Source organism: Rhipicephalus sanguineus, unplaced genomic scaffold (genome assembly GCF_013339695.2).
Source record: "Rhipicephalus sanguineus isolate Rsan-2018 unplaced genomic scaffold, BIME_Rsan_1.4 Seq746, whole genome shotgun sequence".
NCBI classification, from domain to species: Eukaryota; Metazoa; Arthropoda; class Arachnida; order Ixodida; family Ixodidae; genus Rhipicephalus; species Rhipicephalus sanguineus.
In genome coordinates, this window is record NW_023615893.1 from 11,232 (window position 1) to 37,500 (window position 26,269).

The window sequence follows — 26,269 nt, forward strand, 5'->3', positions numbered from 1 at the left end:
GTCGCCGTACGTGGAGGAGTGCGCTTGCCGGATCGTGCTGCTTGGCGGACCATGGACGACGAGGAGCGCCGGGTGCGGAAGGCCGTTGCGTCTCGGGCTAGTCGGCAGGATCCCGAGGTGCGAGCTCGAGAGGCTGCCGCCAAGCGAGCGCAGCAGTAATCAAAGCGGCGTATCGCCTTGATTACTGCTGGGCGAAACCACTGAACATTTGACGGTGTAACCATGATTGCTTCAGGAGCTTCGCCCAAGCTCTTCAGCATTCACCCGTGGATATGCTGTAATATTTTTTTTCTAACGCGTCGACGCGGGCTGCTGTCGTTGTACTGTGTGAACGCGTGCTTGCCTCGTGCATCAGACATCCTACGAAAGGTGGACGAGGACCGAAAGAAGGCGAGGACGGTCTTGGCGAAGGAGTGAGGCCTCACAACGTCAACATGCGCCACCGTTGAGGTCGCACTTGTGCGGGCACGGCCGTAAATCTCCCAAAAAACATCCCCAACGCTTCCGCGGTAACAAATTCATAACACAGGACCGTGGTTCTGTAATTTTGTGGCCTTGATCCATCGCGTCAAAGCTCTTCTTTCGTTACTCTCGCTGCAGTATTCCGGTGTCATGCAAAAAAGCATGGTAACGTTTAGAAGGGGCTACTGCTGTCGCGGGTCACAACGCACCTGGTTCATTATTAAATACGCGCGCACGGGCCGTATATTTACGAGTGCTGGTATGATTGCCGACATCTAAAAACTTAACTGACAATTATTCAGGGCTCTTCCTGACGTTGCTGCGGCCCTGAAAAATGATAAATGAAAATGTACGCCAGCTTTCTTTTCTCGCATGCTAATTTTTCATGCTTTCTGGTGATACGAATTTCGGATGATACGAATATTTTTGTTGGTCCCGTGAGATTCGTATCACCGAGGTTTCACTGTACTCTGTATCACTTGTGCATGCGCGTGCGTTTCTGTATCACTGTGTATATGCGTGTGTGTCTGTATCGCGTGTGTATGTATGTGCCTGCGTGTCAGTATCGCGTGTGTATTTATGCGCGTGCGTGTCTGCATCGCGTGTGTATGCATGTGCGTGCGTGTCTGCATAGCGTGTGTATGTATGTGCGTGCGTGTCTGCATTGCGTGTGTATGTATGTGCGTGCGTGTCTGTATCGCGTGCGTATGTATGTATGTGCGTGCGTGTCCGTATCGCGTGTGTATGTATGTATGAGCGTGCGTGTCTGTATCGCGTGTGTATGTATGCATGAGCGTGCGTGTCTGTATCGCGTGTGTATGTATGTATGAGCGTGCGTGTCTGTATCGCGTGTGTATATGTGCGTGCGTGTCTGTATCGCGTGTGTATATGTGCGTGCGTGTCTGTATCGCGTGTGTATATGTGCGTGCATGTCTGTATCGCGTGTGTATGTGTGTATGAGCGTGCGTGTCTGTATCGCGTGTGTATGTATGTATGAGCGTGCGTGTCTGTATCGCGTGTGTATGTATGTATGAGCGTGCGTGTCTGTATCGCGTGTGTATATGTATGTGCGTGCGTGTCTGTATCGCGTCTATATACGTGTGTATATGTATGTATGTGCGTGCGTGTCTATATCGCGTGTGTATGCCCATGTGTATGTAAGTGCGTGCGTGTCTGTTCGCATGTCCACGCACGTGTGTCTATAACACGTGTGTACGCGCGTGTGTATGTGTGTGCGTATCTATATTGCATGTGTATGAGCGTGCGTGCCTGTATCCCGTGCGTATGATCGTGTGTATATATGTGTTCTGCGCGCAGAGCACGCAGTGTATTGAAGCGCTGCCTGCCTTGCCCCACTGAACAGTGCGGGGCGTGTGTGTGTGCGCGTTTGTGTGTGTGAGTGTGTGTTTAGTGCTGTGTGCGACGTCGTTCTCGAACAGCGGGGTGCCTTCGGTGTCACTAATGGTTCCGGGAACTGTGGGCTGACCCCTCGCCACGTGCGAGGCGACGCCGCGCGCGAAGCCACGAACCGCTCCTCCTCCTCCTCCTTGTGCCAGGGCGCGAAGAAGGCCCGGACTTCACGCCTCAGTCTGCCTTATTCAGCCCGAGAATTCGCACCGCTTTTTACGGTGTCGAGTGCTTTTCTCAACTAAACTTTGCCATTGCTTTGTATAACCCAGTGACCTAATTAAAAAGTTTTGGTTTAAAGAAGTTAATTGTATTCGACCCGTTATCTGGCTGGCTAGCTACGCGACTTTTCTGATTCCGTTGGAAAAGTCACCGCGAGGCCAGCACAGTAAAAAGCGAAGTCATCTCCCATCGGCCGCCAGCATCACGTCCGCCGGCAGTGCATACGTCGCTACAGCAAGACCATCGGCTTGCTCAAGACCACCACGTACTGCAAGGACACGGCATCGCTCCAGTGATGACCTGCTGACGGCACAAAGGGCAACGACAAGGTAGGCTCATTCCATGACATCTATCAGCTTAGCTTCGTTGACAACATACGTCCGCTCCGCACGAGACACGTTGTGAAGGAAGCATGGAACAGGACAAGCTGACAGAGCAGACCGCAGAGAACTGCACCGCATTAGAGCACGAACCTGCGGCGATCAACGTTCGTCCGCGCAGAGTAACTACACTCTCAGCGAAAGCTACAGAGAATTATGAAGCGAGCTGCGAACAGCATCGCCGTAGAACAGACGCTGCATGGGAGTGCGTCGAGGCGGCCATCCTCAAGCTATCCAACGCGCACGAAGAGGCTGTCGACGTTATCGCTGCGCAGCTTCGTTCAAGCTATGAGCGATACAAGAAGATCACCGACAAGTACACTGCTTTCTTGACCGCTACGGAGACGCAGGCAAGTCGGAAAGAGCTCGACATGTTAAGTGCGATAGACGCGGATCGAGACATGATAGTGAAAGAGAGGCTTCGAGAGACCACGGAGCAAGCGCGCAACCTCAGAGCGGAAACTGCGTCGAAGCGCTCGCTATCGGTCAGCTCAAGAGCTTCGTCAGTGTCACGACGCTCGCGTTCCTCGACCATGAGCATAGCTGCAGCACAGGCGCGTGCGCAGGCAGACGCCATCAGAGCCAGGGCAGCCTTCAGCCGTAGAGAAGCTGCGATGCGCCTCGAGAAAGCCAAGATTGATGCAGAACTAGAAATCCTGCATCACGAGAGAGAAGTGGCCGTCGCAGAAGCTCAAGCAAATGCGTTGGAGGCAGCTGCGGAGCAGGATGGCGGGGAGAGGTCACGAGTGACGCCTTCCATTGACCCGACCTTACGGACCGCGAGCTATGTAACCCAACAGGAAGAATTAAACGGGAGGTTTCAGTCGCCTCATTCACCTGTTGTCTCTAGGACAAACCGCGATGAGAACGACAGCGTCCTTTCAGGAGCTGCTGTAGCTCAGAACAGTCCGACGGGCGTTCGCGTCATTCAACCTCCGCCTATTCATGAGGTAGCGCCCGACGGTTCAAGCACGGAGCTGGCTGGTGTCCTAAAATTCTTGTGCCGAAGAGATCTTGTTTCGGGTGGCCTCACGAAGTTTGATGACCAGCCCGAAAATTATCGCGCCTGGAAATCGTCCTTCAAAGGTGTCACTCGTGATCTGGGTCTCTCCCCTCGGGAGGAGTTAGATCTACTTATCAAGTGGCTCGGCCCAAGATCTGCGACACAGGCACAAAGGCTCAAATCTGTGCACGTGGAAGATTTCGCAGCAGGTCTGAACACCGTGTGGAATAGGTTAGACGGCACCTATGGTTGCCCTGAGGTGGTGGAGGACTCTTTGCTAAAAAGACTCGAAGATTTCCCGAGGGTGTCTCACCGGGATGCCTTTAAACTTCAGGAGCTTAGCGATCTTCTCCTTGAACTTGAAGTTGCAAAGGCGGACCCACATTTGGCAGGTCTCAGGTACCTAGACACCGCAAGAGGAGTGAATGCTATCGTCGCAAAGCTCCCTCCCGGTCTGCAGGAGAAATGGATGTCGGCAGGGTCAAAATACAAAAAAGAACATCAGACTGCATTTCCGCCGTTTTCCTTCTTCTCAAAATTCATAATGGATGAAGCCGGTATGAGGAACGACCCAAGTTTTAAGCTTTCGCGCGATACGCCAGCTGACTTCAGCGCAAGGAAACAGGACAACTCTAAAACAAGGCCGAAAGCAACCGTCTCCACAAAGAAAACTGAAATCGACTCCACTTCAGCGGATGCATGTCAGGACACTATCCCAAACGGGCAGCCAGCTCAGGCAAAGAACTCGGTGGACAAATGGTGTCCCCTCCATAAGAAGCCTCACCCCTTAGAGAAGTGTCGCGCCTTCCGAGAGAAGAATCAGGAAGAAAGGACGGAATTTCTCAGGCAGCAAGGAATCTGCATGCGCTGCTGTTTGTCGCACAGTCACATCAAAGCGCAATGCCAGGCAATCTTGAGGTGCCGCGTATGCGACAGTGGCGACCACGCTACAGCCTTACACGTTGCATCGCCAAGTTCACCACTCTCGAGTGTAACCGCCTCCAACGTGAGCGCAGCAGAGAGTTCCGAGAGACGGGTAACATCTACACGTACTCATGTTGCGAGTGGAAGCGATGACAGCAAGTCGTGCGCAAAACTTTGCCTTGTGGATGTGGCTCACGACTCTGATCCCAGCAAGACTCTTAGAGCATACGTAATCCTGGATGAGCAAAGTAACCGCTCACTAATCAAGTCAGAACTCCTTGATTACTTCCGGGTGAACGGAACTCCTGTCCAGTACACATTGCGCACCTGTTCAGGCAACACTGCGGTAGCTGGAAGATCAGCCGACGGCTTCTCCATACACAGCTTAGCCGGCGATGTGAAGCTGCACCTTCCACCTTTGCTCGAGTGCAACGAGATCCCTGATAACAGGAGCGAAATTCCAACTCCGGACGCTGCGCAGAGCTACCCTCATTTAAGAAAAATTGCGAATGAGATTCCGCCCATTGACTCAGAAGCCAACATTCTACTTCTCCTGGGACGAGACATACTAAGAGCCCACAAGGTGCGCCGGACTCTCAACGGGCCGCACGACGCTCCTTACGCTCAGAAACTCGACCTGGGTTGGGTCATCGTGGGCGACGTCTGCGCCAACCGCACGCGGAAGGCAACGAGCGTTAACGTGTTCAAGACTCACGTGCTGGAAAACGGACGGCCTTCGCTCTTCGAGCCATGCTCCAATCATTTCTTCGTTAAAGAAACACCGGTCCCCAAGGCTAATGAACTTCCGCCTCCTCAAGGCTCAACCGTAACGGCAGACACAAAAGGCATCCATTCCCATCGGCTATTTGAAACCACTAATTCAGATGAGCAGCGTGCTCTCTCTATCGAGGACAGAAAATTTATCGAAATGATGGACAGGGATTTCGCTCGAAACGAAACCAACAGCTGGGTCGCACCACTTCCATTCCGCACCCCGAGATGCAAGCTTCCGAACAACAGACAGCAAGCTCTCTCTCGTCTGTTTTCATTGCGCAGAACGCTGCTGAGGAACCCGGAGACGAGGGAGCGTTTTATGAGGTTCATGGAGGAATTGTTCGTGAGCGGACACGCCGAGGAAGCTCCCCCACTTTGTGAGAACGACGAGCGCTGGTATTTGCCGATATTCGGTGTGTGCCACCCACAAAAGCCCGATCAGATAAGGGTAGTTTTTGATTCAAGCGCTCAGCACGAAGGGGTCTCCCTAAACAGCGCCCTACTGACTGGTCCTGACATGACAAACAATCTTGTCGGAATCTTGGTGCGCTTCCGGGAAGAACCGGTGGGAGTAATGGCAGATGTCCAACAAATGTTTTACAGTTTCACGGTTCGAGAGGACCATCGAGACTTCCTGAGGTTTCTCTGGTTCAGAGACAACGACTTGAACAGAGAGATAATTGAGTGCCGAATGAAAGTACATGTTTTCGGCAACAGCCCATCGCCCGCCGTAGCTACCTATGGGCTTCGACGAACAGCTCGAGAGGCTGTTCAGCAGTTCGGAGAGGACGCAAAGAAGTTTGTCGAAAGAGACTTCTACGTGGACGATGCCCTGAAGTCGTTTCCAACCGAAGAGGATGCCATTGGCCTGTTAAAGACGACGCAACAAATGCTTGCATCTGCTAACATTCGGCTGCACAAAATAGCCTCAAACAGGCAAAACGTTTTGCTTGCGTTCCCATCCGAGGACCACGCGAAAGGTTTGCAAAACCTCGACTTCAGCGCTGACCCATTGCCCACACAGAGAAGCCTTGGCTTGCTTTGGGACGTACGCGACGACAGCTTCGTTTTCCGGGCCCCACTTCAGGACAAGCCATATACTCGGAGAGGTGTATTATCGACGGTCAATAGCCTATACGACCCGCTGGGTTTTGTAGCTCCAGTCACGGTGCAAGGAAAACATCTGCTTCGCGAGCTGACTGCAGAAGGCTACGACTGGGACACTCCTCTCTCGGAGGACAAGCGACAACAGTGGGACGACTGGAAAACCTCGCTTCACGCATTACATGATCTCCGAATCGCACGATCGTATGCACCAATGTCGCTACGCGAGGCCCGATGCAAAGAACTTCACGTCTTCTCGGACGCGTCCACGAAAGCCGTAGCAGCAGTGGCATATCTGCGTGTGATCGACGTAGACGGGGGCAAACACATTGGATTTGTTATGGGAAAGGCCAAACTGACCCCTCAGCCAGAACACACCATACCAAGGCTTGAGTTGTGTGCAGCGGTGCTTGCGGTTGAAATGACTGATTTCATCCTACGAGAGATAGACTTTCGGCCGGACTCAGTTGTATTCTACACAGACAGCAAGGTGGTTTTGGGATATATTTTCAACGAGACCAGGCGGTTCCACGTGTACGTAGCCAACAGAGTCCAGCGCATTCGCAAGAGCACGCGACCGGAGCAGTGGAAGTACGTCCGCACGGACGAAAATCCGGCAGACCACGCCACGAGAATGGTGCCAGCGACGCGGCTCAAGGGCACGAACTGGTTCACGGCACCAGACTTCCTTTCGCGGCATGAGACAGATCCCGCAACACAGGATTTCGTCCTCGTGGATCCTGATCATGACAAAGAACTGAGGCCCGAGGCCAGCACGTTTGTTACCAAGGTGAACGTAAACGAACGACTCGGATCCAACCGCTTCAGTAGGTTTTCAAGCTGGCAATCACTACAACGCGCTGTCGCCAGTCTGATCCGCGTAGTACGGCAGCGGGGAAAAGAGCCCCAGCCAGAGGCAGATGCTGTGCTGCTGCTACTGAGGGCCAAGACTGTCGCAATTGGGGCAGTACAGCAGGATGCTTTCTCCGAGGAGATACACTGCATTCGTGAGCAAAAGTCACTTCCTAGAAATAGCCCACTCCGAAAACTCGATCCGTTTCTCGACGCACGCGGTTTGCTTCGCGTCGGCGGCCGCTTGAACAAAGGCGACTTTCCGGATGACGAAAGAAACCCCCTGATAATCCCGGGCCGGCACCATGTCGCGACACTCCTTGTGCGTCACTACCATGAGCGTGTGCAACACCAAGGCAGACACTTTACTGAGGGCGCCATTCGGTCGGCTGGTTTCTGGCTAATTGGAGGCAAGAGGTGCATCTGCTCAGTGCTGTCGGGTTGCGTTTTATGCAAGAAGCTCAGGGGACGCTTCCAAGAGCAGAAAATGGCCGACCTTCCAAAAGACCGGCTCAGCGAGGATCCTCCCTTCACAAACGTTGGCATTGACGTATTTGGTTCATGGACCATCGCTGCCCGCCGAACAAGAGGTGGAATAGCCAACAGCAAGCGCTGGGCAGTTATATTTACTTGCCTCAGCATTCGCGCCGTGCACATTGAAGTTATCGAATCACTCGACACGACAGCCTTCATCAATGCCCTTCGTAGGTTCTTGGCAATACGAGGACCTGTCAAGCTGATACGTTCTGACTGCGGAACAAACTTCGTCGGAGCGTGCAGGGAACTAGGAATCAACGCCAAGAGCCTCGATAGTTCAGACGTTGGCAACTTCCTTAGCGAAAACGGCTGCACGTGGGCATTCAACCCACCACATGCTTCTCATATGGGCGGAGCGTGGGAGCGGATGATTGGAATCACACGCCGCATCCTTGACTCTATGCTCATTCAGAACCGGCACCATCATCTCACGCACGACACGCTTGCGACCTTCATGGCAGAAGTGTCCGCCATCATCAATGCCAGGCCCTTAGCCCCCGTATCATATGACCCCGAAGATCCCTATCTTCTCACTCCAGCAACTCTCCTGACACAAAAAACAGGGGAACAACGCGCCAGCTCCTGGAAAACTGGACACAGGCAACCTATACAAGCGGCGCTGGCAACAAGTGCAGGGCCTCACTAATGGTTTTTGGAAGCGCTGGCGCACCGCCTTCCTCTCAACTTTGCAGCAACGGGCGCAAGTGGCAACAAGCAAAGCCTAACCTAAAGAAAGGCGATGTCATCTTGTTAAAAGATAGCCAGGCCGCCCGCAGCGACTGGCCTTTGGGAGTCGTGACACAAAGTTTTCCTAGCACGGATGGAAGAGTGCGAAGAATAGAGGTCAAGGCAGTTAGAAATGGAGCTGTGAAGACGTTTTGCAGACCCATCACGGAGGTTGTGCTTCTTGTGTCGCCATGATATACAGTGACAGTGGTGTACAACGGGAGCTGACACCAGACGGGGAGTGTTCTGCGCGCAGAGCACGCAGTGTATTGAAGCGCTGCCTGCCTTGCCCCACTGAACAGTGCGGGGCGTGTGTGTGTGCGCGTTTGTGTGTGTGAGTGTGTGTTTAGTGCTGTGTGCGACGTCGTTCTCGAACAGCGGGGTGCCTTCGGTGTCACTAATGGTTCCGGGAACTGTGGGCTGACCCCTCGCCACGTGCGAGGCGACGCCGCGCGCGAAGCCACGAACCGCTCCTCCTCCTCCTCCTTGTGCCAGGGCGCGAAGAAGGCCCGGACTTCACGCCTCAGTCTGCCTTATTCAGCCCGAGAATTCGCACCGCTTTTTACGGTGTCGAGTGCTTTTCTCAACTAAACTTTGCCATTGCTTTGTATAACCCAGGTGACCTAATTAAAAAGTTTTGGTTTAAAGAAGTTAATTGTATTCGACCCGTTATCTGGCTGGCTAGCTACGCGACTTTTCTGATTCCGTTGGAAAAGTCACCGCGAGGCCAGCACAATATGTGTGTGCGTGTCTGTATCGCGTGTGCATGCACGTCCGTGTGTGTACGTATGCGCGTGTCTTTATCACGTGTGTATAAGCGTGTGTGTGTGCATGCATCGTGTGCGTGCGTGCGTGCGTGTCTGACAGTGGCATTGACACAAAAGGCTTCGGGCTCACTCATTTGGCCCAGTTTAAGTAAACCACCACATTCCTTCTTGGGTGCCTTCTTTTAGCTCATCAAGACCACAATATGAAAAAATTCTCGCCTATACTTTATGCTGGTTACATTATATGCGTTAATACAAACCGTGTTAAGGACAGCCGAGGCGGCGACGGGAAGGTAAACCGCTCAGCCGCCAGTTGATATACTCATTTTTTTTTTCGAAGCGCTTATTTGTATACACCGAAGCGTCTTTAAAAATATATTTGTCACTTTGTTCTATCGAAAGCCCACTTCGTCATGACTATTGCTTGAGAAACAGGTTCTCATTTGACGCTTCAAGGGGCCGATCAAACAAGCGCGCGCAGTGATTTTAATGCGGCTGCGGCGAGCCAGTGGAGGGTTCAGCGTGCCGTGCGCAGCGCGCCGGCCAGGGGAGGGGAGAAATCCGAGGAGAATTGAGGAGGAAAACGCGCGCGCGGAGGAGAGTTGTCCGCTACTTTCTAGATCAAGGGGCTTTAGTACATAACATATACATAGCTCCACACACAAATGAAACATACACGGAAACATTCAAATGGAACAACAATGGAAATACAAGTGAACACCCAGCGCTGCTTCGCATCCCCACATGGTTCCCTTTAGTAAGAGAGGGGGTAATTTTTTCCACTTCTCTTATCATCCCTGACATCGCTATACAAGCGTCATGTCAGGACAACGCTAACTGGGGTGGCAGTGTCGGCTATCCGCTTTTATATCATGTAACAAGCATTACATAACTACGGATTCTCAAGCTATAGTAAAGCGTAGCGCGAATACGCGTATGATCTGCTCATCATCGCCCCTGTAGCGTGCACTTCGTCGCGATGGAACTGACGTCTCTGCTCTAACGTGAGCGCCGACATTATGTCGGACCATGAGCTACCCTTTACACGCCAGTGCACTCAGCGGCCTGCTATGCACACGATATGCGCACACACTACTCAATTTACACGAAGACATCGACCTACGTCGACCTATCTCGTAAACGCTTAGCTTTAAAGCGAAAAAATCCGGCATAGGCTGCTACAGGCTTGATTGCTTCGCATAAAATTGATTCCCGCAATGCGTTGAGATCTGTCGGATCTTTGTGCTTAGCCTCGAACGATTCCTGTGCTCGCTACTTAAAGATCCATGCATTAGAGGCCTCCCACTATACTTGGTAGTCGTAACGTGAGGTGACAGCCTTCGCCATGACATCACGTTGAGAACGAGGACAGCATCTCCTTATCCTACGCCTTTTCGCTGACTATGGGAATATTACAGATGCTGCGTTAAATGCTTCAAAATGTCGATATTGTTCATTTGTTCCCCACACGCCTGCTAATCCCCTTTTCCATCTCAAAAAAAAAAAAAAATTACACCATCTCCCGCTAAAGGGGACCATTAGGCGATGCGAAGCCGGAGCACTTGTACGATCGCGTTCCGTTGGTGATCGTTGGGCATGCTACCGACCTCGCGTCGTGGAACGCGAAGAGGAACCGACGCGCGTCGTGTCTTCCCTCTAGCCTGGCCGTTAATTCTCACAGGCGAGCGGGGGAACGCGATCGAGAGGCGCGCGAGAGGGGGGCAGCGTAGGAGAGGAGAGAGAGGGGGAGGGCACGCGCATGCGCTGGCGCTCATCGCGGCGTTGCGCAGGGGGAATTTCGCATGTCGAGCCCGCATTTCAGAGGATTCAACCGAAGCAGCGCTGGACTGAACGCGCGCAGCGCTTCTACACGTGAAGGAGAGGAAGACTAGAGGACGAGAGTAGCGATGTGCCGCGAGAGCAGAAGCGAGAACCGCAGGAGAAGCGCAAGCAGGTGCTGGGAGAGAAGTGGAGAGAGTAACACGCAGCTGTTGGAGAGAGGGAAGGAGGAGAGGTGCGCATGCGTAGTGTGAGTGCGGACGCCGAGGCCGCGGGACATACCCCCGAGCAAGAGATTGCTCGCATCTAAAAAAAAGATTAAGCAGCTCTATTCGCATTTTGGGATTACGGCATATCAGCATCCGTGTGGGTTTTAATACCGGATGAAACGACATGTCCGGGGAAGTGCAAAAGTATACGATTTTACCGCTGTTCAAAGAAGGTACTTACCACAGATTGTATTTTGCGGCCGTGCATATACCTTTCTCATGTTGTGCAACCTCCTTACGAATAACTATAGGTCGTTGCAATCACTTCTCCTCTTTCCTCTCTCTCTCTCTCTCTTTTTTGGTCAGATGGAACTGAGCTGGTCTGCCGTGCTGGGCTTGGGCAACTACGCAAACAGCGATGCATTCGCGTTCCCAACCGTGTCTGTTCGCTGCCGGCTGCTTGCTCTGCGGTTCCGGCTTCGCTTGTTACACGGTGATCAGTGACCCTCGCGTGATCTTGCCTGCTATTTTTCAGGCACTAAGATACACTAATTGTTACCGGGAGCACGGCTTAACACCGCGCCACAGTACTTGACGTGCCTGCGTTTCACTCCACGGCAATGGGCATTTTATCGCCACGCACAGCAGGTTTGTCCTTATGCGAGATGCACTAGAAAACCGTGTTGTAGATGCAACGGCGGCCCTGCTCCTCCCTCTGGTTCCTCCAGCCCGTCTAGCACGTTGCAGTCGTGTCTGTGGAGCAAGATAACGGCATCCCTTCTGCCTGGCCGTCTCTGCGACTTCATGTGGCGTCTTGGAATGAGAGTACTCCGAATGCGCGACAGAGTGGACAGGTGCCGCATGGTCCCATCTTCCACTTGTCCTAACTGTCCTCTACAGGAGTCCAACCAGCATGTTGTGGCGTTTCATCGAACGCGACCAGCGCTTCGAGCAACGCGTTCAGAACGCATCGACGTGCTCCGCCGACCAAGCGACGCCCGCGTTCCTGGACGGCTGTGGCGTCTGAACTCACTGTGATTGCTCCGCCCACTGAGGCTATAAAAGCAGGGCAGACAATAAACGGGGGGCTTTTTTGGTTTGGGGCTTGAACGCTCGTCTCTTGTCTTTTTCTTCTGCGCGTCTGCCCCGACACGGTGGCAGTAACGCGACACGTGCTGCAGCAATGTGTAATTGCAAGGGTATTTTGGAGAGCCGTTAACCTGGTTTTCTTGGCCTCAGTTAATACTTTTGTCATATCTGGTCGTTGCTCGCGTATATAGTCGCTTTGCATGCCTTCTAATTGCTGCGGTCTTTTTGTCTGAGGCGTAACAGATGTGAGGCTGTTGCAGCGGGTCACCGCTGCTGTGCTCTAATTCCGCTTCTGGAACACTCCGAACTGCTGTCCTTTTAGTTGGAGGCATTGTTCTTCCTTGGGAAGAGGAATTTCTATACGGCAGTGGTCGTGCCCAAAGGCGTCCGCAGAACTTTTTGCAGGGTGGTGCATCCGGCGGGGGGGGGGGGGGATCCACTACAGCCAGCCTTTCTTACACTGCCGTGACCTGGCCGGCAAGATTAGTCACAGTGTGTAACGTGAAAAGTTGGCTCGCAATCCTGAAGGGCGTTTCACACAGATATGCAGGACCTGAGTGTGCTAATCAAACTGTGTAGCTTATTGCTACTGCATTGAAAATATTATTCGAAAATCCAGGGGGGGGAGAAGCCCTCCTTGCGCCCCCTCCGGACGCCCATGGTCGTGCCGTTTCCTGTCGGTGGTTGTTAGACGCGTGCGGCTGGATTTTCATCTGGTCTGGTTCTTGTAGCCGAGTCATCATACAGTAACTGGCGAATGTATATAGTATATATTAATATTGTAGTGGTGAAAAAGGAGCAAGGCATTCACGAGTGGGACGCTCTCTTGGTGTGAAGTGCGAGCGCTGATCGCGTGCTGTTGGCGCCGAGTCTGTTCGACTGCTATCGCTGTGCCGGCTTTCTGCCTGCTATCCGACGTCGATCAATAAACCACCTTCCAATTTATTATTTCCGTGTGTGCATGTCCCTTTATGCATGTGGGTTCTTGTATGTATACATTTCCCGCTGACACTATGCAATTATGTAAATTGTCTGCGCCATAACATCTGTTGTACGTATGTGCTTTCATGCATGTTCACGAAGTCATGTATATTGTGTGACAATAAGTTTATAATTAGTGTGTGTATGGTAGTCCTTAGTAGCATGTGTTAGTGACATCCTGTGGACTTGGATATTTCTGTGTCATGTAAATAGTTCTTAGTCATTTGTATATGTTACTATCCTATAGTTGTATCGACACTGTGCCCAAGTGTTCGTACCGTCATACGATGGAATAAACTTCTTCTAAACACATATGCCTGTTGCCATCTGCCTGGTGTAGAAATGCTGAAATGTTAATATTCTCAAACATGAGATATAATTGTAAATGAGGAGCATTTCTTGGCGAACCAAAGGGTCTTTGAATGTATCTGTTACTGTTCCTAATTGATGGGAATGTGCATGGTATGACGTGCGTGTTTGACAAAAGTGAAGGGAATGTCATATATCCGATTGTAATGGCATCAGACTTGTACACGTTACATAATATAAGTAACCTATTACAATTAGAATTACTTCCTTTAAAATGTAATTGATTACAGTGGTCAATTACAGCCCCAGAAAAGCAACTGAGCAATTACAGAAATCTAATCGATGAATTGTGCGTTACTTCAAAATTTTATCGCCGTAACACAATAACAGAAGCTTGCTCAAGCTGCAACGAACTACTGTGGCCTGCATGGTAGAGCGAAGGCTGGAGGCCTGCGTGAAGGCTGGGAGGCTTACTGTGGCTTCTGTGATATAGTGCTACACGTTGTTAACTTTCAACAGGAGGGTTTTTTTTCAAAGTTGTCTTCGCTGGTTCTTCCACGTTTCCTCGTTAAGAGGTCAGCTGCTACACTACATGCGCTGGAGGGAAGGGCAGTATTATAACGTAGGAACACCTTGCGCACTAGCTCGTAGTTGCGCAGTGCTTCGATGAAGCGTCGGGCGTCGCTGGTGCCGGCGCTCGGGTAAGACGTTGCAGGTAAATCCAGGGAAAAGGTGAAAAAATAGGTTCTGTAGAGACCCCCGGTTTAACAGGACGGGTGGGTCCCTACAGAGCGGTCGCATATTTTTTGGGACGAGGACTGCCGTAGAAGACTGGTTACTATACTTGACTTCAGAAAAAAAAAGTAAGTGACTATTGGAAATCAATCGCAAGAAATATATTTGAATTACCCAGAACGTTACGGTTTCGAAAAAGTAATCGATTATATTACAAAATTACATGAAAATGGATTAATTGCAAGTAACTGATCACTTGTAACGCGTTACGTACAACCCTGAATGACATAAATGACAAGGCGTGGCTTGCGGTCGTTCCTTTTCCTGACATGTATGCATGCCATGAGACGTGACGCATTTACTCGCATAATACCAGCAATGGTTGACTGTCAACTAGTGTTGGCTATATAGTTGATTAACCGTTCGCTGGTGTGAGCTAACAGCCGGTGAGTGCTGCCTAATGATTCCTAATGTTGCGCAGTGGCGCGGGCGTGTCAGTAGGGGGATTACGGATGCCCCCCCCCCCCCCATAGGCATAGGCGTATCTACCGGGGAGGCAAAGGGGCACTAGCCCCCCCCCCCCCCCCCCCCTTCCCCCCCGCTGAGAAATGTCGGCAGTGGTTATTGTCGGCCACTTTCGACAGTGGTTATTGTCGGCTGCAGACTGGGAAACTAACAATTCAGGCAAAGTTTTACTTGTACGCAGCAATAACGTAATATTATAATAAAATTTGTCCTACGATTCTGCTGTGACGACTGTCCTCCGTGTGTCATGACCACGCATTGTAGGCTACCTGCTGTGCGGGCTGCCTATTCCAAGCTTGTGCGTCTTGCGCTCGAGCATTGCAGATGAGGCTATCGCTCAGCAGGGGCTCTATAACATGACAGCAATCTGTCATGATTTTATTTTGTTCTGCCTGGCCTGAAATTTATGTAAACGGCGACGCAAGTATGGGCGGGAACCATTAACGTTTTATAGCCCGATCAAACGCTCTCCTTTTTCAGGAAATTCAGTTCCTTTCTTTGAAAACGAATAACATCGCCACTGATCCATATTCAAGCTGCTGTGAGTTGATGAGTGTGCGGAAGTGTCCAGTATTTTAGTTGTGCCTAGTCAGGACAGCTAAAATAGATTCTCACTTTAGTCTTCGATTATCCTGCTTCATTTGGCTTATCATATGTAGCCTGCAGCGATCGTGGCGGCTTGTAACAAGGCAGTGGACTTGAGCACATTGAGAAGCCCAGCTTTCAAGTTAGCCTCGTTACTTGATCTACCTCACCAAGGAAATAATCAGCGTCCACGGTTCTCTGGACTAAGAAGGCTGCCTACCTGCAAAAGATTGTCCTAATAATGTTTATTTCTCTCTCCATCTCTTTGTCAGCAACGATGAGTTCACAGACAGTTGTATACACGCGCAAAAACAGCTCAACTACAACTGAAAATATCTATTATACACATATGAATCCATCTCGCCCGCTGCTATGAGCAGCCACTGCCAATGTGATTGACGGCAGCTTTCTTAAATTACGTTCGGAAGAGACACTGTCTGGCTATTCAAAAAACATGGCTGATCCCCCCTCATAGGAATCGGTATAACACGAAAGTGAAACGTGTCTTCACAGAAGTAGTGCTTATTGTGTAGTGATATATGAGAGCTTGTACAATGTCTATTCGTGTTTGGCAGCTATAGCACCGTTTGACGTGGATGCACTCATGTTGACAGCATGTCTCTATCGCGACGACTAACGCCCATGATCATGATTAAACCGTTGTCGTAGCTGACGGTGTGAACATATATTTGGACACAGCGAATCGTGAATCCCGCGTAAGGATGATATCAACAAGCTCCTAATCAACACTGGTACCTGGTATGCACTTCTTCAAAGCGTCGTCAATTAAGGAGAGAAACGGCACGGTGTGCGCTTTCTAGTAATGGGTAGCCGACGCCTGTGCTCATGCCGACGCCTGTGCTCACACACACTGCGCTTCAGCAACACGGGAGGTAGAGGCAGTAGAGGTTCGTAGCCTGAGCCGCAAACGCGTGCGTCCCGCTGGCCTCTGTCTCTAAGGCGCTAGTCTCGCTCCACCAAGGCACGAGATTCGCCCGTCGAAATCGCGTCCTTTCTGCAACGCGTATTGCAGCAGTTTTGTTAGTCGGTGCTCTCGCAAATGAAGCAGTCGGCGGCGGAGAAATGTCGTTGGTGCACGTGGAAGCTGCACTACTCCGATGAGCCGGCGCACGCTAACACGAAGCCAAAGGCAAAGAACGTAACTGCGTCAAGGGTGCCTCGGTGACGCCAGCGCGGTCAGTCTACCCTCTGGTATCGAGACGCTTTAACCATGACCTCCGATATTGCGTGCAATCTCGGAGTAAGCACTAGTAAGTGTCGATCGTGAAGCATTACTTCTTTTCACATCTCACAGACGGCAGCACCGCCCCGCTCCGCCCGCCGCGAAAGAGAATGTGTGAAAGATATAAGGCGCGTTCGCGCCGTGTCTAGCATCTCCCGAGTTAGCTTAGTCGGTAGGGCGTCGGGCGCTTGCCGTCGCGGCCGCAACGTCGTGGGTTCGATTCCCAGCGGGGTACCTTTTTCTGGGTTTTTTTTTCTTTCTCACCGTTGGCATCCATTTTATCAACGTCATATCCGTGACGGATGTACTTGGTGGACCCCGGCATAAACACTTTCGGTGATTTTATGGCCCATTGAGATATTTTTACGAATAGCGAAGAACCAATGACAAGCAACACGCCGTAATGAAAATTGTTCATTGTTATTATTTTTGCGCAGTCATGCGTGCGTGGTAATCACGCGGTGTATCACTTACGCGTCATTTCTTGCGTCGTTTTAGGAGCAGCTTCTGTGAGCATGACCCAGAAAATGTCGACCAATCATTAACAGCTAACGACCTATACGGAAGGAAACATGCGGGGTAGTTTAACGTTATAATCGCCCACATTTTTTCAAGGAAAATTTGAGCTTACACAGTTTAAGTAGCTGTTTACTTGGAGGAACCGGAGGGGAGGAGTAAAGGGCCACTTCACCGCTTTTCCGTCCACCCCCCACCCAAGCTGGGAAAAGTAGGGGACATAGAACGACACCTAGTATATAAATTCGTAGTCATTTATGATCTTATAACTAACACAACCAGCTCACTGTGGTTTCCTTATATATTATTGGACTGAACGTGGTCTTCTTCTAAAGAAACACTTTATATAAGAGGGCTCTAACAGTAAAGTAATTGGCACTCGGCTTATACTGAAGACTTCTGCGAAGTACCTTGCTTTTTTAGCCACATGGTTTGTTTAATAGGTGAGAATTTAAGGTACTAGAGTCATAGCAGGTTCTTCATACTAATCGTATCTACAACGCCAAACTAAGACTTGGAAGTTTGCTGATGCAATGCTCAGATGATCAGGTTAAATTTGGGTGTACTTTTTACACTTCACGGTAATATTTCCAAAATGTTATAAAACATTGCTGTGTTGTCGCCGCGGTGTAGGGCGGCCCAGCCCAGCCTGCACAATCTGTTTGTGCAGATTCGTCCCTGATTTAAAACAGCTTTGAAAAGCAAGTCATGTTATCAGCTCAGTGAATATAAAAAACACCTAAAATTATATATATATATATAATATATATAATATATATATATATATATATAATATATTTATATTATATATATTCGAGGACACGGTGTCGCCTGAACCGGGGTGATAGCAAAAGCAAGGTGTTTGACGCACAAGTGAAAAAAACTTTTCTTGACGTTTTGGTTCTCCTACTCTCTCTCTCTCTCTCTATATATATATATATATATATATATATAATATATATATATATCTATATATATATATATATCTATATATATATACGGCGGGCAGAGTGAGCGACGCCAGCCTCCCCCCCCCCCCCCCCCAACTCGCGACACCAAGTGACGGGGTTGAGGTCGTTAGCTTAAAATGGCAGGGGGCGGTCGCCCTCCCCCCTCTCTGGATTTACGGCGGTGATATTTTGTACAAGCTCTTATTCTCTCTCTCGCTCTGCCTCTCTCTTCTCCATCTGCATTTTTGCTGGTGACGTCTCGTTCAGTGGTCTCATTTCCCTTCCATTAATTTGGACCGCTGCTGTACACTGTTAAATGTGCTATCCCGTGAAAATGTTCTCGCCAGTCCTCGCGTACCGTGTCGCGCCCTTTCGATCACGAGCGGTGAGGCGGCAAGCGCTCTCACACGAGTCACGCTTCCAGCTGGTAAGCGGCGGCATCTCGTGGCGTTACTTGGCACGATGTCCGTTGCCTAGGTGACCGGCAAAACCGACACGCGCCCGTGTTTTTCAGGTATGCCATACATCTATTTATTCGGGACCGATCGCCGCGATAGTCTATAAAGCTGTATTTGTTGCTACAGTGGCCCGCTTGAAATGACATGATTCACTGCAATACCTGTACGAATGAGCGGTTAGTTTAAGCTTGTCACCGTTGATGCATGCCAAGTTCGCCCGCACGCTGAAGCGAAAAATTTATCTCCGCAGTTTAGTCTCGCCAGTTGGAACTATTAGGACGGCTAAATATAGCATCACCCTCTAAACTGTAATGCCACCTTACGGATGAAGTTTTTTGCGTTTTTAGGAGTGATATTTGCGGGCAAAACTAACTTACCCTTGCTGGTTGTTTGTGCTCACGACCTTTGATAATCGAGAAATGCCGATAAAAAAAAATGATAGCTCTGCCGATTTCCTGCCGAGGGAGGCAGCTATCATCTCTGAAAGTTCGACGGTGGCACGCATTCACCAGGCAAAACGCTTCCCTTTTCTCTCGTTTCTCAGGCTTTGGTGAAACTGCAGATGTCACTATTTAAAGCGCGTGATTGGTGGACTGCTACCTGTGGGACCGACGAGACATTCGACGCTAGCTGCCTCTGCATTGGTAATGCCAGCAACGACCCATCTCATCAGGTCGGTGGTTATCCGGAAACATTGCTGTTGCATGCACTGCTCGACCATCCTTTGCGTAGGCTCCGCTACTTTCGGTACTAGAGCCTAGGCAAGGCTTAGAGCGCATTATTAGCAAACCGACCTTCACTAGTAGTTTTTAAGATAGTCGTCTATACTTAATAAAGGTCACTTCAGGAAACTTTCGAAAGTTCCTGCAGCTTTATCTCATCGGTTGGCATGGATGACCACGCCTGCCCGCGGTGTACACATGTGGCCGTGTCCGTTCATAAAAAAAAAAATCTACATGCGTATTTGGTTCCTCAGTTTTCGTGAATTTCTTCAAGTACAGTCAGAATCAAACTTGTCTAGAGCAGCCATTTGGCCACTTCAGCCGCCGTTTTTCGCAAAAAAAAAAAAATGCAGCGACCGACGCCGTAGTGATACAACATAGCCAGATGGTCCAGACCGCATGCTAGGCCCTTGTGCTATGATTCAAGCATGAACGGAAGCTTGTAGCTAATGCGAGGAGCAGTTGCACCGACAGCGACCACAGCCACAAGCCCGACCGCTCTAGACAAGTGTGATTCCGACTGTACAGGCAAGGGTAAATGTGTTATTGTGCGTCGTTATGGCTTTATTTTGTTTTTGCTTTCTTTTTTTGGCGCACCAGATCTACGGGGCGTGCTCTACAGGCACGTGTTTGTAAATCAGCTTGACTAACCAAACTAAATTACAAGTGTTGAATGGGACTTAGAAGCAAGTTTTTTGTGGGCAAGAGGCTCGTCGTCCAATAAAGTGTGTGAATGATCAGGTACGCTGCGTTGAAATGAAATTTTGAAAATGCTGTTGTCTCCAAATTTTATTCTAATTCCGGACACGTTATTCAAAATTGAAGTACAGAACTCATCACAAGCCTGTCATATTGGTTGCGGTTATTATTTAAGACGTTTCTGCGGGTTACTTTGGTGTGGCTGATTGCATGGTATAACCCCCAGAATTTTTCCTAAGGCAACAAATGCGCCGTTCTCACAAACAGCTTTATTTATTTATTTATTTATTTATTTATTTATTTATTATTTATTTATTTATTTATTATTTGGCACTCTGAACCCATTCACGGGTCATTACAGGGAGGGTAATGTGCATTCGGCGACAAAAGTTTACAGACCGCTAGGTCTGATGAAACTTTGAGTTTCCCAGCAATTTGTGACTGTATTCGGTTGAACTGCGGAGTATATGTGCTACGCGCGTTGTATAACAGGCCGGAAATCTAAGTTCAAGGCTGCCTGCCGAAGCAGCGGGAATATCTGGCATGTTCTTGTGTCTCGCTGTCTAAAGCTTTGACGCTGACTGTACGTAATATTCATGCATGCATAAAGAATAACATCTAAGTAACACACAAGTTCACTTACATTATTGGTAACCAATAACAGAAATACAAGAACAAAGAGAAGTCATCATACAACGAAAATCACGAAAATGCTCGTACCAAATTTATGTACACCATTACAAAAAAGAAAAAAAGAAAACATATCTAACGCATTTTTCACAATCGGCAGGCCTATCATTGCTTCCAAGTGCGTCAGCCAAACTGTTCCACATTTCAACTGTGCCAGAAAAAAAAAAGGAGGAACGAAAGGCATCAGCGCTCGTTAAGTAAGGTTGGGTTGCTCTGCTATTGTTTGTACGGTCGCATCTTCTTCCTGGTGGTTGTAGGTATAAATTTGCTTATTTTTGTTCCCCCATTGATGGTGTTAAAGAGAAATTTTAGTCTAAGTTTACGTCTGCCTTCCAGATACTCTAGCTCACACGATTTTAACGAAGCCGTAACGGAATCCGTGCGTCGGTGTTTACCGCATATGAAAAGGAATGCCAGTCTTTGTTCTTTCCCTTTTTGCCTTTAGGACTTTCTGATAAGGTACCATACTAGACAAGGTTTTATACGATAAAGTTGTTTTTTTGTTTGATCACACAGCTTCTGCCAGCACATTGGAACGGCACATTTTTGAAGTGCACTTACAATGCGTGCATTGTTCACTGCTGAAGTTGTTTGCGTGGCTTTTAAAATAAACACAAATCATATAGATTCGCATTACGCCATTGCCACTGATGTTTCCATTCGGGACGAGATAGCAGAAATTGGCATGCGCATTTTACAACTTTCCGGGTCTTTGTCTGTCTGCCTTTCTGATTTTACATGTTTTACGGGCAGAATTCAAGGAAATTATCCTAGCCCCGTGCAAGAAGAAACAAGACGATGAGTGTTATCATGACATTCACCATACGCGTACGTGTGCTTAGCTGACTGATAAAATATGTTCATTTATAGTGCGCACAGTTCATTCATTGGTCCCTCCAAACTTACAAGTAGGTCATATATTTGGTTGCCAGACTACTGGGGGTTAGATGTGAATCAGCAGATTCACTTGCCAAGGCTTCCCTGGATGGCCTGTTATGTACTGTTTCGCCAGATAGGGCATATGTCTGGCAAAACAGGATTGCACTGAGAATAACAATTTCTAAATTTACACACCACATGCTCATGTAATGCTTACCTTTAAACAATTATGCGCGATGTATTTTCGGCCCTTATTAATTAATTTATTATTACGTTTAGATATAAATGTACTGCCCGATCCTTGGCCAATTCACCGTTGTGGGTATGTGCGACGGCATGGGTATCATCGCCATCGTCACAATTATCATAAATCTTCCTCTTGAGCTTGTGCCATGATTTAGTGAAGAAGATCTTGGCCGACCTCTACAAGGTCAGGAACCAACTTTTTTTCCTTTTTTATTATTATACATATATTTTTTAATCGTTATCCTATGGCTTTGTTAACTTCTTAACTCTTTCCTTTTTTTATTTACATCGCGTTTCGTGCTTATTTTTTTTCTTTTTGAAGTTTCATATATAATTATCAGTGTGCCAATCCCCTCGTGGGTATGAGCCAGTCTCCTTAGGGCAAACAAACAAACAAACAAACAAACAAACAAACAAACAAACAAACAAACAAACAAACAAACAAACAAACAACAGGCTTCTTTGCGTGCCTCGCTTTCTCACCGCCGACCAAGGTGGTGGAAGGCGAAGCAGCAGTGGAAACACTGCTTCTTCAACCATCTGTTAGGCCCCCGCAAGTGACCTTTGAAAACGCGTCGCCACGAAGCACAACGCTCAGCGCCTGTTGAGCGTCCTCAACATGGCTAACACCGAACAGACGACAAGGCAACGGGTGCCGCGTGACAAAGATTTCACCGCAGCCCTCTCCCAAGGTCCTTCCCGAACAGCGGCAGCTGGTGACAATCTCATCTAGACCTGACGAGAAAGACACGTCTGCGCGTTTGTTCGTCTCTGTGTCCACTGACAAGGGTTACGGCCGCCTCGTCTTGCCCGGAAGATTCCGCCGGGAGGTGTGCCGTGAGTACCAATGTCAAGCAGTATGACGTCCCCAAAGAAACTCAACTTGACCTCGAGGCCTCCCAGAAGGATCCTGCAGCGTCAGCTATAATAGCAAAGTCAGACCCAGTGCAGTTCACGAGGATAACTACTGCTCCGGCCATAAGAACCAACCCGGTAGAATTCCAACGTTCAAAGTAGCGTGCTGTTGTGAGAACACACGAAACACAACCGGACTATCCCGTTCAGCGCCCTCGTCTTTCTCGGGACAGCCCGCCAGGAGGTGCGCCCGAGGATTAATAAGAAGCAAGTGCCATGGTCAAGAATTCTCACATCTTCGCAGAAACCTAAGTAGACCTCTGGGCCTCCCAGGAAGGTTCCCGCACAATCAGTTGAAAAAGCAGTGCCAACCCAGTGCAGTTCCCCAGGAAAGCTACTGTTGCCACAAGAATCACCGTCGCTGTGGGATTCAGACATGTTTCAAAGAAGCGCACTGCTTGTCAGAACGCACGCAACGCTATACCGTGCAGTCGACTCCGCTCCTCAAGCAGGCTTCGTCAAACTCATCCTTTAGTAATGGCCGCTTGAGAGCTGATACCCACATGCGAGCCATTGCGCAGCTGATCTATTGTTTTCTGAGCTATTGCCCAACAAATAATGACCGTTTTGGGACTGACTGTGCTCAGACTGGAGTTTCTTTTGCCGTTCACCCTGCTCAAAAATCGGACGGTGAGACACTCAAAGCCGAGTAAGTTTGCCAAGAAGGAAACGGGACAGAAACATTTAGTTTTACATTAGTTTTCGTAGAACCACAAGCGGCTTCCCAGAAAACAGCTATGATTAGTGAGGGCTTTCTATAGGCACTGTAGCCCTGAATGCCGCCCATCTTCCAAGCGAATCTGGCGACCTCAAGCACTTTACGCAGAAGCCGACATAGGGACCAGTTAACACTTCCAGGCTACCGCTAGTGCTGCATTTTAAGACTGCTTGGAATCCACAAGCACATCATTCGAAGACAGCTTTAAAGTTAAGACTAAGAACTCGGCTAGTTCAGAACCGGTTCGTATCTGCATGTAAGACGACCCCGCTCAGAACGACACCTTCGAGCTGGACTTGAATGCACAAGCGAACACGCCGTATCAGTAAATTGAGAAACTCAACATAGTGACGTTTACGTATCTGCGTCAGCAAGCATCGCCGACAACTGTGATATTATATTCTTTATACGAAGATTTCTGTGCGGAGAAGGACATGCCCATGAGTATTTTACGGAAGGCAGCCTTCAGGGAAAATGTGAAATTCTCCAGTGGTTCCTGTACTCAGCCCCTTGGTGAATAGAGGCTGTGTGCCAGTAATCCTCGACACGTCTCGTTCCTTCGGATCGCACATTGCTATCTGCACAAGCATCGGCGATGAATCGAGCACTATAGTATGCTCTGACCAACCCACGTTCGTTGGGGTACAACACGCGTCGTACCATGACGCCGAAGACCTCGCAGGCCAGGTCGTCATCGAAGCTGAAGGAGGTCGTACACTGGCTGGTGCTGGAAGGAAACTTCTATAAATCTGATGAAGTTGACGGCCTACAGAACAGTATGGATGAAACTAAGCACGACAAATAGAAGAGTCACGGTGTGTGTTGTGGCTCCGTGGTGTTTCGGCGTCTTATGGTTGACATACGAGTATTGCGAAAACATTTAATTCAGTTGGAATAAATTTATGTGTACGCTATTTTATCCATGAGTTCCAAGTTCATCACTTCCTCCACGCTCAGTTCAAGCACATGTCTTGATCACCATCAAGCACGAGTGGAACGCAACCCTGTCGCTAGCAGCGCTGCGCACCACATGCACCTGGTGCTGCCTTTGTGCTTTTGGACGCCTGTGTCAAGAGCACGCTGGTAAATCACACGCGGGCCCTGAAGTGTGACGGGATTGTGTCCTATGGAGTTTCTGAGAAGTCAAGGCCCACAGGTCTGGAAAATGAAGGCGGCATGCCTGCCTGCTTCCCTGCAGCTTTATAGCAATATCAATGTCGTTGAAACCAAAGGGGAAGAGAATCCAATATCTCTGCGCGCATGTTACAGTAACACAGCACAAGATGAGCATCAGTTAGAGGCACTGAGACGGTAATGTTGTAACGATGTTTTTGCGACAGCTGGTACCACTAGGAAACGAAACAGCTTGTGATGGTATAATTGAAATTACAACGTCATTACAAGTTCATCGCGAGACAGTTATACTCATTATTTCCAGCCTTAATTGATTATGTTTGCATCTTCATCAAATAGAGTCTTTGGTGGTTTGTCGTTCATCCATACAGCTTGGCCGGACAGCAGTCTCGGCAATGTATGTTGCAAATAAGTTGGCGATTTGGGCGTAAAAATTCGGCGGATCCCACGCATTGTGAGAATCGGTTTCATGCGAAGCAGTCAGCGAGTACTTCTAAGCTGTATTTTATGTCTTTGAGCCAAGCTTTACGAGGTGATCGGCGTGTTTTGTAAGTGTATCTGCGTGCACATCGCGGGCTTAAAGGAGTACTGACACGATTTGAAGTGCAGCAAACGGACGTTTTTGGTTTCCTTGGCATGTACTGTTAACGCTCTCCCCACATCGCATCCGGGAAACGTATAAATATTTCAGTTTGATTTTAAAGTTTTCATCTCCCAGCATCTGCAAGGCAGCTTCACCGCATGGAGAGCCCTATGACGTTTCAAGTCAGCTCACTTGGTTTGCGAAATCTAGGTTCTGCATGCAGCCTAAATCACAGAAATCACTGTCGGAGGCACTGGACGACAGTTCACTCATCATGAACCACGTTCGACTGACAGCAAAGGACAGCAGGTGCATATTTCGTGGGTTGCAGTCTGCCCGTGACGTCACGGGCAGACTTGACACGTCACTATGAAGCCGCCCTCTCGAAACCGAAACCGAAACTGCTGGTTGAAAGAAGCGGTATTAAAAATATATGCAATGCATCCCCAGGCACCACAACACTCTTTTTAGGGTTCTCGACACCCGTGCTTTCATTTAGAGCAACAACCCGAAAAATTTTAAAATTCATGTCAGCACTCCTTTAACAGGCACGTCGAAAACACTGGCGTTAAAGGGTAACTTATGGTGCGACGTAATGCCCCTCATGTTAGAGTACATATTATACGTCAGTATTATCGAAACTAAGTGCACTTTATAGTGCAATCATGTGAATGTCATATGTAACTTTCGTTAATATTTCCTCCAGGGTCGAGCATGCGTCAATATAGCTTGCTGGATCATAGAAATAAAATTTTATGTTTATTAGAGTGCTATACGGAGCCAGCACTGTACCAAAGACGTTAATCTGATATGACGTGTGTATTGTAGCAGCATATATGTAGTGTTTATTGCTTTCTTTCAAAATTAGATAGCCAGCATCACAACCACAATTGACGTTGCGCCGACATTACGCCTGCATACGCCTTTTTTCCAAACCAGTTAATAGACCTGGCGTGGCTCTGTGGCAGAATACCTGATTGCCACGCAGAATGCTTGGGTTCGATTCCTGCTGGGATCCGAACTTTTATTCTTTCCATTCGTCGGGTCAACGCTGCCGATGTCGGTTTTTCTTTGTGTTCTCGCAATTATATTGCCAATGACTGTTCTCGCCGTTCCTCGGTAGATATAAACTGTCAATCACCTGTG

General features: G+C 49.1%; 1 protein-coding gene across 1 annotated transcript; it reads left to right on the forward strand.

Moving 5' to 3' along the window:
- Window positions 1–2,503: 2,503 nt before the first annotated feature.
- On the forward strand, window positions 2,504–8,311 carry LOC119378234 (uncharacterized). The gene has a single exon (XM_037647435.1). It carries the CDS (start codon window positions 2,504–2,506, stop codon window positions 8,309–8,311), a length of 5,808 nt encoding a protein of 1,935 aa, XP_037503363.1.
- Window positions 8,312–26,269: the final 17,958 nt, after the last annotated feature.